The 17,664-nt window shown below is 45.9% G+C and overlaps 1 protein-coding gene across 2 annotated transcripts in view; it reads left to right on the top strand.

Annotated features, from left to right (window-relative positions):
• ALDOB (aldolase, fructose-bisphosphate B) overlaps nucleotides 1–17,076 on the top strand; it is a 54,319-nt gene extending 37,243 nt beyond the window's left edge. For both annotated transcript variants that reach the window (XM_069628984.1, XM_069628985.1), the window contains exons 5-9: nucleotides 653–813; nucleotides 4,483–4,566; nucleotides 11,211–11,385; nucleotides 12,222–12,421; nucleotides 16,692–17,076. In XM_069628984.1, coding sequence (XP_069485085.1) covers nucleotides 653–813; nucleotides 4,483–4,566; nucleotides 11,211–11,385; nucleotides 12,222–12,421; nucleotides 16,692–16,787 — 716 coding nt within the window. In that variant the 3' untranslated portion in view covers nucleotides 16,788–17,076. The remainder of the gene's footprint in view (nucleotides 1–652; nucleotides 814–4,482; nucleotides 4,567–11,210; nucleotides 11,386–12,221; nucleotides 12,422–16,691) is intronic.
• The last annotated feature ends 588 nt before the right edge of the window (nucleotides 17,077–17,664 follow it).

The raw sequence follows: 17,664 nt of genomic DNA, 5'->3' as shown, positions 1-17,664 counted from the left end.
TTCCCTCAAACTCTGATTTTAGTTTTGTGAGAAAACTCTAGCTGGTCTTAGTTCTAATCACTGCTCACTCAATGTGAGCTAAAGAAACGCAGGAAGGCTGGTAAAATCTTTTAAAGTGAGGAAAATGAGTGAAGACCAGGATTAGGGATCGTCCGTGCAGCACTTCCTGCCAGGGACTGTGGTGAGTGACACTTTTCACCCGCTGGAATATTAAAGCTGCAGCAAAATTCCAATGGATGGTTGCATTGAGATCAACCTAAATGCAACTCTGTACTAAATGTCTAACTTTTAATACAACTAGTGAACTTTTAGTTGGTGAGGTTAACTCCCAAAACATGTGTGCCGCGCGCAAGGCTTCTTTCCTGATTCTATCCGAATATAGGCCACTTTTCTGGGCATACTAACGGGGTTGGCACGGGGGAAGCTTCTCAAGGAATAGTAAAATATCCCCCACCTCACTTGATATAATCCTCAGAGCGAATGCTTCTCCTACACCTTCATCCTTATTTTAGAACATGGTTCTGAGAATACCCATAGTTTGGCATTTGCCTGTGATTAAAAACAATATGTATTGGAGTGAAAAGATCTGTATGAGTTATTAATGCCAAACCTAACTCTCTCCCATATTTGCTCTGTGTCTCGTCGCTCAAAGGCCTTGATGGGTTGGCGGAACGCTGTGCGCAGTACAAGAAGGACGGCGCTGACTTTGCCAAGTGGCGTTGCGTGCTGAAGATCTCTGATACCTGCCCCTCGCAGCTGGCCATCCAGGAAAATGCAAACGTTCTGGCGCGTTACGCCAGCATCTGTCAGCAGGTGAGCGTCGGTTGGTGGGCAAGGGGCAAAGGGTGGTGCTTCCAAACACAGCAGCCAATGGGAACTTCCTTCCCTCTCAATCGGTCTGAACTGCTCTGCGCATTGGCTCTCGCATGCCTGTGTGTTAATTAGAAGACTTGTTTGAACCTTTAACAAAATGATAACGGCAAACTTGTTGAAGGGCGAGTAATAGATCAGTTGCAGGAGAGTACTGGCAATGTTGCAGTAATAGTGGCTCTTTTGTTTTCCGTTCCCCGGATATAAAAAGCCATTCGTTTTCGTTTTTGTGTTGGAACCGGACAAGCATTTGCAAGGGACTGCCATAATGGCACTCTTTGGCAATAAAATGGCAACTGCTAGAAAATGATGAGTGCAAGGGTGTTGGGCGGAAAGCCCAATTTTACCACATGTGACTCCCCTGTGTACTTTTTGATGGTTTTCCTGGGGTCTTCCAGACAGGATTAATTTCAATCCGAGATGAGAGTATAGCTCTGTTTTTATCCTCTGCCTTATGAGTCCTTGTAACTCCTAAGGCAGTGGCACCCAAAAGTACCCCTTAATCTTCCAGAGAGAATGTTCATCATATGAAGAAAGACATGAAAAACAGATCAACATTTGTTATTGTCAACCAATGCATCATTGGGGTCAATGCATCATTGGTGTCTTTGAAAGGAAACTGTGACGAAGAAGAACATTGGAAACATACCGAGTATGAGTCCAAAAGAAAAGGACTTCGGTAAGGTACCGTGGAAGCCCCATGAAGAAGTCATAAAACTGAAAGACAGTGCCCTGGGATATGAGAGAGTCCAGGAGTTGGAAATCAGCTGGCCAAGATCTGCTGAAGGAATTCGGGAAGCTCCGCGTCCTGCGCAATAAAGAGAGCTGAGTGAAGCCGCCAACCTAACATGTTGGGAAATGGAAGAAGTGCAGAACATCGAGGTGAAGGGAGGGCGCACCAAGAGCATCCTGAATCAAAGCGAAGGAAAAGTGGTGACATGACCGCTAGCCGCATGTGGTCGACCGGTAGGTCTATGAACAACACCAATGCCACATTTGCAGAGGTTTTGCAGAGTAAAGCGAGCACAGAAGCGGGTTTTGACAGTCCTGAAGAGGCAAGAAGCCATTCTGACACGAGGAGAAAATCAGTCTGTTGACCCTGGTGATGTTATCTCCACAGAATAAAGGTAACGCGGAAAACGGGAGACGGGAATCCGAAACAGGAACTTTGTCAAACTGAAGCGAGTGAGATTCATTTTTAGAATGCTCAAACTCTTCCCAGGCAAGATAAAGTATTGAAAATACCTGAAGAGAGTGAGAATCGTTACTGGAACGTACATACTCGTCCCAGTCAAGATAAGGTATTGAAAGGAGAAGAGAATTAAAAAAGAGCTTGCCAGTGAAGGATACGATTGAAACCTGGAAGAATCCAGTTTCTGAACTCACTGCATGATTGGATGAAAGTGGTTGCTAAGAAGCTACTTAAAAATCCGATATTGAACTGATCTTGAGGAAAACCCACCATACAGGAGAAGGGTGTAATTCTCCTGTGTCTTAGTTCTAATAGTGGTAGGGTAGATTAGTTTTAGACAGTGGACTGAATCTGATTTGGGCCTTTCACTGATGACTGACGAGCACCTTTGTTTAGTAGATAGAGAACACCTGTAATATAGGAAGTTAGTTTTCCCTTTTCTTTTAATAAACCACTACAGTGATATGGCAAATCAGTCTGTGTTCTTCTTCTAACCCGCCACACTGGCAAATGCCTATCTAATACCTATACACAAGCCCAAACTACTGGCTTTGCCAATACTTGTTTTTAACAGGACTTCAGTGCAAGGAACAGTTGTGAGGATGCACATATTGCCTATATATCAAGCAGCTGAAGGCAAACTTGGTGAAGACCTTTTTATTAAATGAGGAGCACATTTACAACTTCTATTAAGCTACTAGCTCTGAGAAGACTGCATAGAACTATCACTGACCGGACCTATATAGCGCAATGGATGATGTACTTGCTTGATAAAGCAACCTCAGAAAGATACCAGGAGAGAATGTGGTAGGCAGGGAGGACAGGTTTGGATGGTTCTATGTGATATTCATAGGTCGCCTAACTAAAAGATCGATTCTTTTAGGCTGATTTTAAGCGACCTATAAAAAAGTGAAAAACCACATTTCCAACCCCCACTCCCTCTGGCGGGATGAACCTAAAATCGGAGGGGGTCATCCCCTGAACCCTCCTCCCTCTGCCCCCGCAACCCCACTCCCCACCCAAGACCCCCCCATCCCTCTAGCCCCAATCCAACACAAACGCCTAACACACAAACTTACCTCCTCTTCCTTGAAGCCGCTTTCGGGTCCTGGAGTGCCTGTCCGCCGCTGCGCGCACTCTCGTGCAGCAGGGCAGTGACAGTTTGTTTTAGAAAGACTGCTCCATGTGGTCACAAAGCAGTCTTGCTAAATCGATCTTTTTTGTAGTCGGTTTCTTTCTTAATTTAGGACCTCCATTAATATGTATGCAGCATATAAGAGCAACAATTTCAATTATGTTGTTTCCCCATTAGGAATTGAATGAGTTCAGCACCTCGGCATTCAAGTTTTTGTTTACCTTCCTTTTAATGTTTATATGTGGTGAATCGCAAGGAATGGACACACGCAGCAAAGATGAAATCTAATATTCGGAGCGTTATTTCACCCGAGCAGAAGATTGGGCCAATCAGCCAGCAGGGGCCAAAGTGCGTTGCTGATACTGGGGCATTGCTGAAAATCCGTAGATCAGCACACTCCGGCCGAGGTTGGGCAGACCTTCCAAACGCGGAGCTAGCAGTAATGCAGCAGAAGACGTATCAAAGTACACAGGGAGAAAAAAATAAAAGTGGCTTGCGTACACAGTGCAGTGGAAAAACAGGCACAGTAAGCAAACAAGCACAGGGAAAAGGTCAACCTAGAAACACGAAATAAAAATGAAAAAATAGGCAGTCCTCTTGTGGGAGTGGGGAAGAGCCCTTGCAGCGTAAAACAGTGTGCGTTACTCGAAAGAGACAAGCCTATGTCTGAGATGGGGGCAGCAAGGGGGTGCAGATGCGCCCCAACTCTCTGCCTCCTTGCTGTCCAGTTTTACTTTGTATAGTGGTTTAGCCTTTGGATGGTTTACTTTGTATGGTGTTTAAGACTGATTTCTAGGACCATTCAATTTTCTCAGTGAATGGAATTGAGATACAAGGAGGTGAAGTGATTTCACCAAGATCACACAGTTCACTCAATTTAGGAGGCCGGAATTGAACTCTGGCAACCTGGTTCTCCACGGAAGAGAATGTGTTACACAGGTTACATGGGTTACTGATTCTTCCCTTCTCTAAAAACCCCATTTATTCTGCCTCATATATTTCTTTTCTCTATTTGCAAACATGTTTATGATATTTTGAATGAGCTTGTCAATTTGTGATGGCTTCCACTGAGAAATGAGTCATTCTAATGTGCTTCTGTATCCACTTGTCCACATACCCAAGTAACTCCTCTGTCTTGCATGTACTTCTTTCTTTGTATTTATGTTCCATCCATTCTCTGTCTCTGTCCTCCAAAAGTCTCTTTTGCCCCATATCTACTGGATGCAACAGCAACCTTGCCCTTCTCCCCATGGTGGCTCACGATCACTTTGATTTCTCCCCATAGAATGGATTGGTTCCAATCGTAGAACCTGAAATTTTGCCGGACGGGACCCATGACCTTCAGCGCTGCCAGTATGCTACAGAGAAGGTAAGGTGTTTCTCCTTGTTACCAGCTTCTCCTTCATTTCATTAGGCCACCACTATTGCCCCCTCTTTCTCCATGTCCCTTTCAGTTTTGGATGCTACTTTATGGTCTGTCTTCTAGTATTGTTATGCGATTGGGATTTGTACTGTGCAGCACTGTCATGTTCATGGCCTCCGAGCTCTCTGGCGGATCTGAAAAGGAAGTGGGTTGGGAGCGGTTAGTCAGTGGGATACAGAGGGAAAGGTGCAAGAGAGCCTTGATGTGCTGTTGGTAGCTTCAGTTCGGGAAAAACGGTCACTGTATGCTGGTTTGTTTTTAGTTGGTGTGTTTGGTATGAGGTTGTATAGGGGTGATGTACGTGTGTTTGGTTTGGAGACCTGCTGGGTGTTGTGGAGCATCAGTATAGTTTCCAGTGGTTTTTGTTTTATGTGGTAGAGGTATGTGTCCGGTCTTTTCAGTTTTGGAGGGTGGGTATGCAGGGTATTGGAGAGTTTTTAGGAGGGTTAGTCGGCGGTCGCCTGAGTCTTTCTTTCTGCAGGTTAGTTTTAATCTATGGTGTTTTTCAGTCGCATGCTTTATTTCTTTGGGTGGTCCTGTTTCGGGGTTTCTATTCTGTTGTGCTGGTGGTTTTCCTTTGCTGGTGTTTCCTCTTTAGCTTGGAGAGTTAAAGAGTAGAGGCATAGTCAGGGTAGGGCCTGAGCGGGCAAGACCCACTCAAAATCTGTAAATACCCACTCGGCAGCGCTGCATGGGCATTTACAGATGTTAATGCCACTGCGGTGGGTCCAGCTACATTAGCTTCAGGCCCCACTTGTTGGACAATCCTGGTTACGCCTCTGTTAAAGAGCCATGTTTTTAAGTTTTCTGAATTTTAGGTGATCTGTTATTCATATTTCCTTTGGGAGCGAGTTCCAAAGTCCCACTGCTACACAGGAGAATGCTGATTCCCCCGAATGTGTGTTTTGTGTATTGTTTCGGTTCGAGGTAAATGTCGTTCCTGGACCTTAATGTTCGTGTAGGTTTGGAGATGGAGATTTTGCCCTGTATGTATTCAGCTCCTTGGAAATGGATTGCTCTGTTATGAAGAAAATTCGTTTTTGTTTTAAATTTGGTTTTATTGGTTGACAGGGTAGCCAATGCAGTTTTCTCAGTGCTGGTGTGATGTGCTCTGTCTTAGTGAGTCTGAGGAATAGACTTGCTGCTGCGTTCTGTATTCGTTGCAGTTTTTTCATAAGGTATTCTGGCATCCCGAGATTAGATGCTGTTGGCGTAGTCTATTCTTGGCATGACGACAGGGGTGACGGTGAGAATTCTGTGTGGCAAGGTGAAAAAGGGGAGTAACCTCCTGACTGTGTAAGTGGAATAAGAATTTAACTACTGCGTTGACTTGAGGTTCTAGTGTTAGTTCATTGTCCATTAATATTCTATGATATTTGACCACTTAGGATGGTTCTGGTGAGTTTCCCAATTCGCTAGGCCATGAAATGGGGTGATGGTTCGACTGGTCATTGGGCGCAATCATGATTTCTCCTTTGTCCAGATTGAGTTAAAGGCTGTTGATGCTCATCGAATGGTTTATCTGTGAGGCAGTTGGTAAAGGTTAGGTTTTGTTATCCGCTGGTGTTAATTTTTTTGATTTGGGTGTCATCTGCCGAGTTGTAGCAGGTGAGGTCGTGGCATTAGTTTAATAGGGGGGCATGTAGATGTTGCAAGTTTTGTGATGAGAATGACAAGCCAAGTTCTTTCCGTCATGAAGGATTTTAGCCAAAGGAGTGCTGTTTTTGATTCCAATATCTTCAAGTCTTTTGATCAGTGTTTTGTGGAGGACTGTGTTGAAGGCTGCTGATAGATCGAGTAATATTAGTGCCGATTTGATGTGGGAATGTACGTTGCTTTTTAGATCGTCCCATATCTATATTAATGCTGTTTTCATTCCTCTCAGGGGTTTGAAACCTACTTGTGCCTAGTCTAGTAGCTGGTTATTTTCTACATGTTCCAGGATTTGTTCGTAGATGTAGCTTTCTAGTAGCTTCGCCGGTTATGGGATGTTTAAGATTAGTCAATAGTTGGTTAGGTCTTCCGTTTTTCCCGATGGGTCTTTAAGCAGTGGCTTGATGTATGCCGATTTCAAGGCTGTCAGTGATGTTGAATCTGTGATTGGATTTCTATTCCTTAATTTCCTTAATTTCTCTGGTTTGTTATCAATAATGTGATCCGTGGTTCCTTCTCTACCTTAAATTCCTAATTTCATCCAATGCTTAAGCCTGTAGTCTTTTGTTTTCAGCAGTGGGTTGGATCTTTGAAGTCCTACTTTCTCTCTCACCCTTTGGTATTCATACGTGGGTATGTTAAGCCCTTCCCCACTGATGTCTAGAATATGCTCCTCTTTCACCATAACCACTAGTTAAGTGGTGTTGAGTGAGTTATCCTCTAGTCATTTTCCAGTGATGGCTGAGTTGCGTATGTCTTCTCTGTAATCCTTAGGCCTCCCACTACTCATTTTCAGTAATGTGGATGCCTGGGATTACCTTCTTTTTGCCATTCCCCATCAGGTTTTCATTGATACCTAAATGTCCTCCTCTTCCCACTCTGGTTGTTAGTAATGGCTAATCTGCCAGGGTTTCCCTCTCCTATATAGGTTCCATTGATGGTGACGTTGTCAGGGATCGATTCCCTGTGGAATCATTGGCGGCTGTATCGCAGCTGTCTCCATTTGTACGGTTGACACCATCTCCATAGAGCACATCACGTTCTAGACGCAACAGGAGTTGTGGTCTAGTTCTTCTTGTGCTCATCGTCCTATTTAGCTTCCGGTACGTTCTCCTCGGCGTGTCTTAACATTGCTGTTTCCGCTACAGACTTTGCTTGTCTCTCAATCCTGTTCCCTCTCTGCTCTGCTACTTCCTGGACTCCTTGTAGTCTTCCCCTCACTTTTTTCCCTACCTGATTCCTTGGATATCTCCTGGTCTTCCCCCTATTCTTATTGTTGCCGCAGCCGCACTACGTACCAGCCAGCAATTGCATGCCCTGCTAAGTGGTTCCTCTCTTCCTGGTGAAGCCATTTCTTCTGCAACATCTCCAGAGGGATTTTCTTCCTTGGGCGGATTTTCCCTCAACTCGGATGGGTCGTCAGAGGTTAGTCTGTACTCTGGTGGTTCCATTCCCAGAGAGCAGGATGGCATCTGAAGAACCCTCACAACATTACATTTCCTAAACCTCACGAAGGATCCCTGTACACATTGACATTTTGCTGTTCTGTAAATAACAAGTCACTAAACTCAATGGCACTCAATTATTGTTTGCTTGTGAAGATGAAATGCATTGGGCTTGTAACGAGGCTCTCTTGCTCTCTTGCTCCCTTGCTCTCAGTAAATGTATCTACTTCATGTTCTCTCCAAATTTCATGGACGGGCCTTCCAAGTGTAATTTCCCGAAATCCCTCTGACGTCCTTGAAACTCTCCAGAATGTTCGCTCAAACGTTCCGAGCAAATCTCACACCAATCTTCCACATGTTCCTAGCAGATCCCCTGGGTGTGTAGATGTTCACACGCTCACAGATCTATTCTGGAATAAACATTCTTACTGTAGTCCTGCAAGGGGGTGGGGGGTGTAAGTTGAGGTTGTGGGGTATTTGCACTGATTTCAGAAATTGAGTGCGGGCAGCTGTGAGAAGAATGCAAGTGGAAGGCATCGAAGTGAAAGCGCAGACATCCCCCTGAAGCAGTACATGTGCCAGAACCTTCCACCTACCTCTATGCACAACATTACATGGCCCAAATCTCTTCAATGCATGCTGCAAACACCACTGATCTTTACTGTGAGATGTTTCATAAAAGTGCCGGTGGTGTTTCTCAGTGATGCTGAAGGATTCACATTTGGGCTTCAGGCCATACAGTGGACATGTACAGTCTGTTGTGGGAAATGTAGTTTCCATTGCATGCTATCCAGCATCAATCTCCCAGAAAGGCTAAAAAGTGCAGATTCCTGTTCCAAGGCTTCCAGTGGAGTAGCAGTGTGCATTTCGACTAATGTGTTACAAGTGCCTATTTCTGTGACAGGACATCCAGTACCCCAGTAGCTGTTCTCCGTCTTCCAGTACATCAGCACAGTGCATTATCGTAGTTGTTGTAATGAAAAGTACATATTATGGTTACAGTTCTCATGCGGTTAATTGTGGAAAAATCAGTTTTTATCTTGTGCATCTTAAATAACGCAGGTTATGGTTGAATGCTTCTTGGGTACATTTCCTTTGACTTTCCAGTTCTGAAATACCAAGCTACTCTATCCTCTGACCACAGACCATAATCCTAAGGGACATGCCTAGAGCGTTTGGCCATGTGCAGAGGGCGATGACCTGCAGACAGACGAGCCCTCCTACCTGTAAGCGGACCCACCCGCACTGTCATTGGTTGTGGGCAGGGAACTGGGAGGTTTGATGGCTGCAGGAAAGCTGACTAGTTCAGCAAAGGCAGGAGGTCAGCCGTTGGAAATGTGAATGGAAGGGTTTGTCCTTCTGTCACTCACACTCCTTCATAGACCCAAAGCTGATTTTCTGCTGGAATAATTTGCCTGCTGTTTGGCTTGCCAGAACTCTTTTCTTAATGCTTTTTTTCTTAAAACAATGTGCTTCATAACTAGTATGCCGGTCTGGAAAAAGGTGCCAGTAACAGCCAGTAGTTCAGGCCCCTACCGGGCGATACTTCACTGTTAACAGTGATGTTGCTTCATTGGTTCCCATCCTATGGAGTCCATGCGAATGGGGATTTACCGTTACTCACCCGCCCGTAATATCCCAGTAATACCGGAATATCGGGTGGTGGAAACAGTAAGTCGAGATTGCCGGTAAGCCGCCGGTACTAACCGCAATCTCGTAATGATCCCCAATGCCTCTGTCGGGGAGCTATTGCCACTGCCCTGTGAAGACGCCTATTCTTAGTGGGAAACCAGGTGTACACAAAGTTGGACAAAAAGTCTCTAAATTGTTAATTTAGCAGGGCAGCGAGTCGGCCTTCACTCTTAACGGAGGTGGGGTGGACTGGTACTAAAGTACAATTCCTGCCAGACACAAACGCAATAAAATACACTAACCATAATGTACTGTAAAATACATTCATTTAATGATTTAAAGTCAAGGTAAAAAAAGTAAATGGATAAGGCATTGCTGTTGCTCCTTCACTCCAGGGCATACAACTCTAGAGACTAGCCTAACTGGTGAGTAGGCCTATATAAGTCCCAAAAAGGAGGGAGGAAAGGGCTAACAACATATAGGGAAGCAATCAATAAGGAGCAAAATTAGAATAACAGTACCAGGCCTGAGCAGGCTCCAGTTCACCTTTAGCAACAAGTCAAAACAATGTAACCACTAGTAGTTACTGTAATGGTAGGACTTTCTACTCACAAAGGCCATTTGAAGCCTGCATAGTGGGTAGACAGGCAAAGGAATGACCAAAGGTAACATGGCAGAGTACATGTCTTACAAACATGTATTATAACCCCAGTGGCCACCATATAGGTGGATTGGGGTATAAAGACACCAAATGTTGACCACATCCTAAACAAAATGAAATCCTAGCCTGTGACCAGGCTAACCCACAACATAATAGCAGGGTGACAAAGTCCCCCTGGTACCATAAGGAAGGGCCTTAAAAGCATCCCTGCCCTCGGAGCCATATGGGCTACTACAGCAGGACATCAGACAAGCATTGGCAAAGCCACAAATGTTGGCTTTTCTTTAGGCATGGTGTAGCCATTTTGCCAGGCACTGCCATAATGGTACTAAATTGCCATAAGATAGCAGCAGCTAGAAATGGTGTGATTACTGAATCTGTGTGAACATAGCTTATCCTTTACTGCCAATACCCCAAATCCTGACTTTTGTTTCTCGTTATTTTGCACGTTTCTGCACAAATAAATGCAGGAGAAGCCCCCCGCAGACCTCCCTACATCCCCCATTCCCAATGAATACCCCTACCCCACTTACCATCTATATTTATGCAAAAAAGTGCAAATGTTCAACCAAAAAACCTTCAATTTTCACGTTCGCAGTAAAGGGTTTTGATATTTTAATGCTATCCCTGATTACCTGGGCATATCATAGAAGCACCCGGTAAATGGCTACATAATACCTCTACACATGTCAAAAATGGTGGTTTGTCATGCTTATTTTTAACAGAACTTCAGTGTAAGGAACAGATAAAAATCAAGTGATTGAAGGCACACTTGGTTGAGACATTTTCCTTCCCTGTAACTGTAACTGTGCTACTAGTGTAAGCCAGTAATTGTTTGCAGACTGCTTAGAAATTACAATGTCAGGCATTAGTATTGTTTTTGATAGTAAACCAAGGACACGCTGTGCACCTTTTCTTTGATGTTCCCAGGCTTTGTCCCACAATGGTTTTCAGTGATAGTTGAGACTATGCTCTCCTACCAATGGCTAAATCAAACGACCTCCTCTTGTTGCACCACCCCCAATATTTATTGATGGTTGACGGCTCCCACCCCACGGTTTTTGGCAAGATGAGTTATCATTCCTTCGATTGAGTTTAAGCTGAAATCCTTCTTTGGTAGGTAGCCACATCCTGGAGCAATGTCCGAGTCCATGTTGCCCGCGCCTCTCATTGGGTTTTCTCTTGTTCTTGCAATGTAGGTGTTGGCCGCAGTGTACAAAGCTCTCAATGACCATCACGTCTACCTGGAGGGGACCCTGCTGAAACCCAACATGGTGACCGCTGGCCAGGCCTGCCCCAAGAGGTACACTCCTGAGGAAGTCGGCATGGCAACAGTGACCGCTCTCAGTCGCACGGTTCCTGCAGCGGTGCCAGGTAAATATTGTGTTCTCCTGGGATAGTTTCTTCCTCTTCATGTAGAGCCAGCCCTCTCTCCAACTGCCCTCTTTCACTGACTTTACGATACCTATCGGTTAGTGACTGTTATTGTTGTAGTCCATTTCAATTTTACTTATTTTCTGTCTTTATCCCTTCACAACGCCCGCCCCCCCCCCCTCTCTCTCTCTCTCGCTCTCTTTCCAACCTCCCTGCTGCTACATGCCCTACCCCGGCCACAGTTTGACAGTGTCTCTTCTTTGTCTCTCAAATCACATTTTTTCCCTCGTTCTCACCTCACCGCCTCGCTCTGTCTCCTCATTGACCCTCCCTCAGTCTAGCCAGTATTTCACCTCGCCCTATTTTCTCCTTTCACAGCATGCACTTGTCCTTTTGTATGTATCAATCATCGTTGTTCCTGCCTCTCCTTAAGTTCTCCTGTCACTATCTGTTCTCTTCCAAGCCTCCACTATTCGACTCAGCCCCCCACACTTTTTTGGGTTTATCTACTCTGTCCCCACCTACAGCTGCCCAGTGTAGGCGCTATTGCAGCCTTCGGCTTGGACATTTATTTCGTAACTTTCGTGGCATCGTTGCTTATACTTTGCTCTGCCTGTCTTTTTCCCTCTCATTCTTTGGGTTATATCTCCATCTGCTCTTAGAACCTCCTCTGCATGAAGGCTGGCATTTTCTTTCCTTCACCTTAACCCCACTTTCTTTCTCGTCCCCCTTTTTATGCCCCCCAACCTAACATCCTCTTTGCTTCTCATTCTGTTTCCCTTTCCTCCTATGGCTGTTCCTCTAACACGGCTGACCTCTGGCACTTTACATTTCAGGGATCTGCTTCCTCTCTGGAGGGCAGAGTGAGGAAGAAGCTTCTCTGAACCTCAACGCCGTCAACCGCACCCCACTGCTCAGGCCCTGGAAGCTCACCTTCTCCTTTGGGCGGGCTCTGCAAGCTTCAGCACTCGCGGCCTGGGCGGGAAAACCAGAGAACGTGAAGGCTTCTCAAGAGGCGTTCATCAAGAGGGCCAAGGTATGGATCCCTCCTCAGTGACTCCCCTCAAACTTGAGGAGAGGAAAGGTGGCGACATTGAAGACATGGGCACCAGAAGAATAGAATTCTAGTGTCAGACCGAATTGACTGACTAGATTTTGAAATCCTGGGTATATTACGTTATGCCCTCGTGGTGCACTTCCCTTGCTTACCCGCTGTTGGGAGCGCTTAGAAACAGGATAATCGACCGTAATAAATGCTGTGTAAAACTGGAAATCACTGACAATTAACCGGTCTGCTGTCTGTGGCATCAGGCCATTTATGCTATATGGACTTGGCGATGTTCCCGAAAGGCACTGGAGCTCCTGCAGGGTGTGGTGGAGATACTCAGGCTCTTCATTTTATAGTGTGGTATTACCATCTCGAGGTGTGGCTGGGCTGTCGAGCTTAAAGCACATCAAGTAAAAGATTGCTTTTTACTCGGTGCAGGATCACTTCCAGGCAAGTTTGCCCACCTGGTTTAGTAACAGTGGGGACTTCCCTGAGCAGGGTGACGGACCACAGTTTGTGCAGTTACACAGATCATGTTACATGATTTTGAAAACTCAGAGAGAGGGAATCTTGAGAGCCATAGAATGTTTTATTTTAAGAGCTTTATTGTAATAGTCATTTATATATTGCCCTTTCCCCATTTTTATGGCCTCAAAGCGCTTTGTGGTTGGAATGCCCTGGGGACCAATGCCATATATGGGAGTTAAGCTTAAGGTGCATGTGTGCATTCTGCCAGGCTAGGATTTAGGAGGGTTGGCTGGGCCCCAGTAAGCAGCACCGCAGTCGGGCATGTGGGTGAGTGCTGTTGGTGGATTAGGATTGAGTGCTAGTACAGGAGATTCCCAGCTAGACCGAATTGTTTACGTAGGTTATCGCTGTATACAAATGACAGAGGTGTTTATGTACGTCAGGGGTTTCAGCGTGGACAGTTATGGGAGCTGCTAGACAGGATTTGCATAGCCATAACTGCATTCTAGCATAAATGGATGGGGAGCCGTGCGTGTGGCATGTGTCCAGACATGGTGCGAGTTCTACATGCATTAGTCTCGGACAGATTTTCATTCTGTGTTGCTTTCTTAGGTCTCTCAAGATGATAGATGGATTGGTTGTTTGAGTGCATCTTGATGGTGTTGGCATGCTACCTTTGTGGAGGACCTGGCTGTTGCCTTTCTTTGAGTGCAACAGGAAATAAATCTTGCCACCTATGGCGTAGACTAATAGTATTGGTCCCGTCCCAGACGGAAAGAACAGTTTAATTGCTTCTTAGTGTGTCTCTTTTCCTATCCCAACAGCTATTAAACTGTCCTCCGTGCCCAGTAGCCCCGTTTGAACTGGCGCGTTTCCTCACTACCACCAATGCGAACTATGGGTTTAGCGTTCTGTGTGCTCGGTTAAGCCCTTTGATGATTAGGTAGGGACATCCAGCTGAGTGCGCGAATCGTAGCTGCCCTCTGTTCAAACTGATCTTGCTGCTGTTGCTTTCTCTACTGTCCGTCTGAATGAGCATTCTGTCCCTGTGTATTTAGGTTGCCACATCCAAGGTGTGTCAGATTTATCGGTGCTGCTTAGTGACTATATTACACCGGTTATAGAGTTGGTGGTTCGGGCAGAGGGCTAGGAGGGATGGGGTTAAGTATGAACGTCTGGGGAGCCTAGAGAGTGAGGCCAGGGGATAAGTTCAGGAAGGAGCAGGGTTTTTCCACAATCTAGGATTTGTTTTCTCAGGGTTGAGGATGAGGTGGTTGGTCGTCATCTTGTGGTCAATATCCGAGAGGCATGATGACAGAGCTGGATGGGTGGAGCCTGGTGATTTTGCCATTTTTAAGGATGATCTGGGTATCGTCTGCATAGTTGTAGCAGGTGAGATTGTGGGAGTGGATGAGTAGCGGAAATGGTTTCCGATAGATATTGAAGAGGAAGTGAGATGGGGATGCTCTCTTTGGGACCCCTTTCAGCACTGGGCGGGGTGCAGAGGTGAAAGGGTGGAGGAGCTTTATTTGTGAGCGATTCGAGATGGAGATACAAGTGTCATTGATTCCTAAAGAGCGTAGCCTGTCTAGGAGAATCGTGTGGTCAATGGTATCGAAGTCAGTAGAGAGGTCAAGGATAATGAGTACAGTGTATCGTTCCGCATCTGCTGTTCTTTTTAGATCGTCCCAAATGGACACTAGGGAGGACTCAGTTCAGTTCCTTAGATGGGTCTGAAGCTGGATTGGGCAGGGGGAAAGAGGTTGTTGGCTTCGGTGAAGTGACTGAGTTGCTTGTATGCTGTGAGGTCCATGGGTTTGGCCATGAAGCATGTATGATATATATGATGTTATTCATAAGGCGCTTAAGTGCCAGGTGTTGGCAATGCACCGGTAGTTCTGTGGAAGGAGTGGGTTGCATGTAGGTTTCTTGAGGCAGGGTTTGATGTAGGAGGTTTTTAAAACTGCTAAGATTTGTGATGTGAAGGATTGGTTAAGGATTGAGCATGCAATACTGCCTGCGCAGATTGAAGTTAGAATGTTTTTGATGAGGGTGGGCAGGCAAGGGTCCTCCGGGGAAACTGATGGATGGCTTTGTGCTAGGAGTGAGAGGAACTCCTGGTGTGAGATTGAGGTGGCAAATGTTTGCATCGGGAAGGAGTTGGGACAGCGGATGGGAGGTAGGCGGGCAACGGGCGTGGGGCATTATTTGTATTTTAAAGATGATGGCAGAATCTGTTGATAGCGATGTTATTAAAATGTTCTGATAATGCATCGCATAGGTTTTTGGGAGTTGGGTGGAGGAGAAGTTGAGCAACCTGACGATTTGAATTCAGGTATAATTCTATGCAGTTCTTGCTTGGGTTGCAAGAGTTCAAGAGTCTGTTCCCATATAATGCATTTTTGGTTTTAATGATTTCCATCTGTAGGCCCTTGTTAGTCTTACCAGGGCTGGGTTTGTTTTGAGGGGTTGGGTTGGTTCTCCATGTCTGTTACATGCAGTGCTTCAGGGTTTTCAGAGAAGTGTGGTGGGTGGTGTACCCACCTGGGTGTGGGGCCTGATCTCTGAGAGGTCCATTTTGTTGGGGTGAGAGTGTGAGGGCGCTGGAGAGCCAGTGGTTGAAGAGTTTTATGGAGGGGGCCTGGAAAGAGTGCTGGGGTGAGTTCAGGAGGGAGTTGTCTAGATCAGGTGTGATGACGACATTGTTACAGATAGGGGTGAGAGGTGCAGAGGTTGGTGGTGGCTGGGCACGGTCTTGGGAGGGGGCCGGCGGTGAAAACAGTAAGTAGAAGAAGATTGCTGAGTGACCAGTCCATGTTAGGGGGTATGGGGGCAGAGTGGATATGATATTTGTGGCACTGAAGACCGCATTCAGGGTGTGGCCTGCAGTGCGGGTGGGCAGCGAAATATGCTGTCAGGTTGAAGGCTTCTAGGTTATCTGTAAGAGAGCTGGTCATGGGCTTTGAGGGGGGGGGGGGGGGGAGTCAAACCGGATATTGAAGTAACCTAGAATGGGTAGTGATGGATGTAGGTTGAAGGTAGTTGACAGAGCGTCCTTGAGTATGTCTGCAAAGTTGTTGTTGTAGCCAGGGGGTCTATAAATGTGTAGGAAACTGTGAGAATTGGAATTTTACAAGAAGGGATTCATAATCTGTAGTGCTGGCTGAGGTGTCTTTGATCAGCAGAGGAAATTGGTGCTTGCGTAGGATTGCTAGTCTCCCGCCTCTTCTGAACAGTTAGGTTGTAGCCGGGGGGGGGGGGTGCGGCCTCGTGTGCAATGGGTTCTTAGTCATTAGCAAACCAAGTCACTGTGATGAAAAGGATATCTGTGTTTTTGTTCAAGATAAGGTCAAAGATGTTAAATTTGTTTTTAGAGACTGACCCGGCATTGATGAGAATGCAAGAGATTTGGTGGGATGGCATGGGGACGCCTGGATCGTGGTGGGGATTGTTGAAGAGGTGGGAATGGGGGATGGAGTGGTACCAGCAGGGTGAGGGATGGGGAGGCCAGTGGAGGCATCGTAGGTGGAGGTCGACGGCGGGATTGGTGGAGGAGGGGAATAGTGCAAAGACCAAGTTGGAAGCCAAAGGGGAGGTTTGGGCACTATAGCATGGGGAAAGTTTTGGCATCTGGGGTGGAGCACAGGTGGGGCCTGAGGTGGCTGAGGCCTGGGCAGTCAGTGGGGTGTGGGTGTGGGTGAGGGTGGCGAGGGTATGTTCATGATACATTTACCTCCTTTAGAGGCAAACCACTTTTCTTTCTCATTGCTGCTTTTTTTTATCCTCACAGATTAACAGCCAGGCCTCCAAGGGCGAGTATGTGGCCTCCGGAACAACGGACGCTGCGGAGGCTCAGTCTCTCTTCACTGCCAGTTACACCTATTAACTGTCAGCATCTCTGGCACTTCTCCATTGCTCCGCTCATCTTCTCTCATGCTTCCATTTTTTTCAACATCCCACTCTTGCCCCTGTTGACCAATACGGGAAGAAACGCACACATCAAAGAACATTCCACTCTTTCTCGTAAATGCTCATTTCCTTCCAACTTGTACCTTCTATTCTATTTCTTGTCCAAGTTTTCTCTCCCTGCTCCACTCTGGGGAGTGGAAAGGTTTATCTGCCGGGTGGTAAAAGTGAAACTGTGAATAAAAATAAAAAGTCCTTGAAAAATTCCAGCGGAGTGATCTGTGTGTATTTATTTCCTTCTAGGCCTCCAATCTACAGTTGGACGTTAATTTTGCACAATTCTTTCAAATACACAAATTTGACATTGATGGACAGAGTAAATTAAACACTTATGATGTGGGTGACTTTATTCACAGATGACAGTTTAGCAGCCTTGTCCGTCACCAAGTGGAGAATGTCACAGTGGGCTATGCGCTCTGGCTGACTACATTATAACACTCAGTTGTCCCCGAGTGTCACTAAATAGAATTATAGATGTGTGGCTATCAACTACAGGATATTTTTCACCAAGGGGATTTGATAGACAAAGAGAGCAAAGCTTCTGTTGTCTATTTCACGTTGGAACCTTTCGGTATCATCCTCTCCATAGTTGAAAGTTACCCGTATACAATCAGGGTTCCAAATTATGGGGAGCTGGAAGCTACTTAGCTCCTGCTTGTATCCTAGAAGAGCCTGGTTAGCTTGACACCAACAGTCACCAGGAGTTACTTTTGGCACCCAAAGCTTAGGGGTGCCAAACAAACCCACATATGTGAATGCAACCCTGTGTATTTAGGACGATCTTGGAAGTAAACATT

This window comes from Ambystoma mexicanum, chromosome 12 (assembly GCF_040938575.1).
Source record: "Ambystoma mexicanum isolate Mex_15411 chromosome 12, UKY_AmexF1_1, whole genome shotgun sequence".
Lineage (NCBI taxonomy): Eukaryota > Metazoa > Chordata > Amphibia > Caudata > Ambystomatidae > Ambystoma > Ambystoma mexicanum.
Note: the sequence above shows the minus strand (reverse complement) of the source record. Positions and strands in the feature narration are given on the sequence as shown.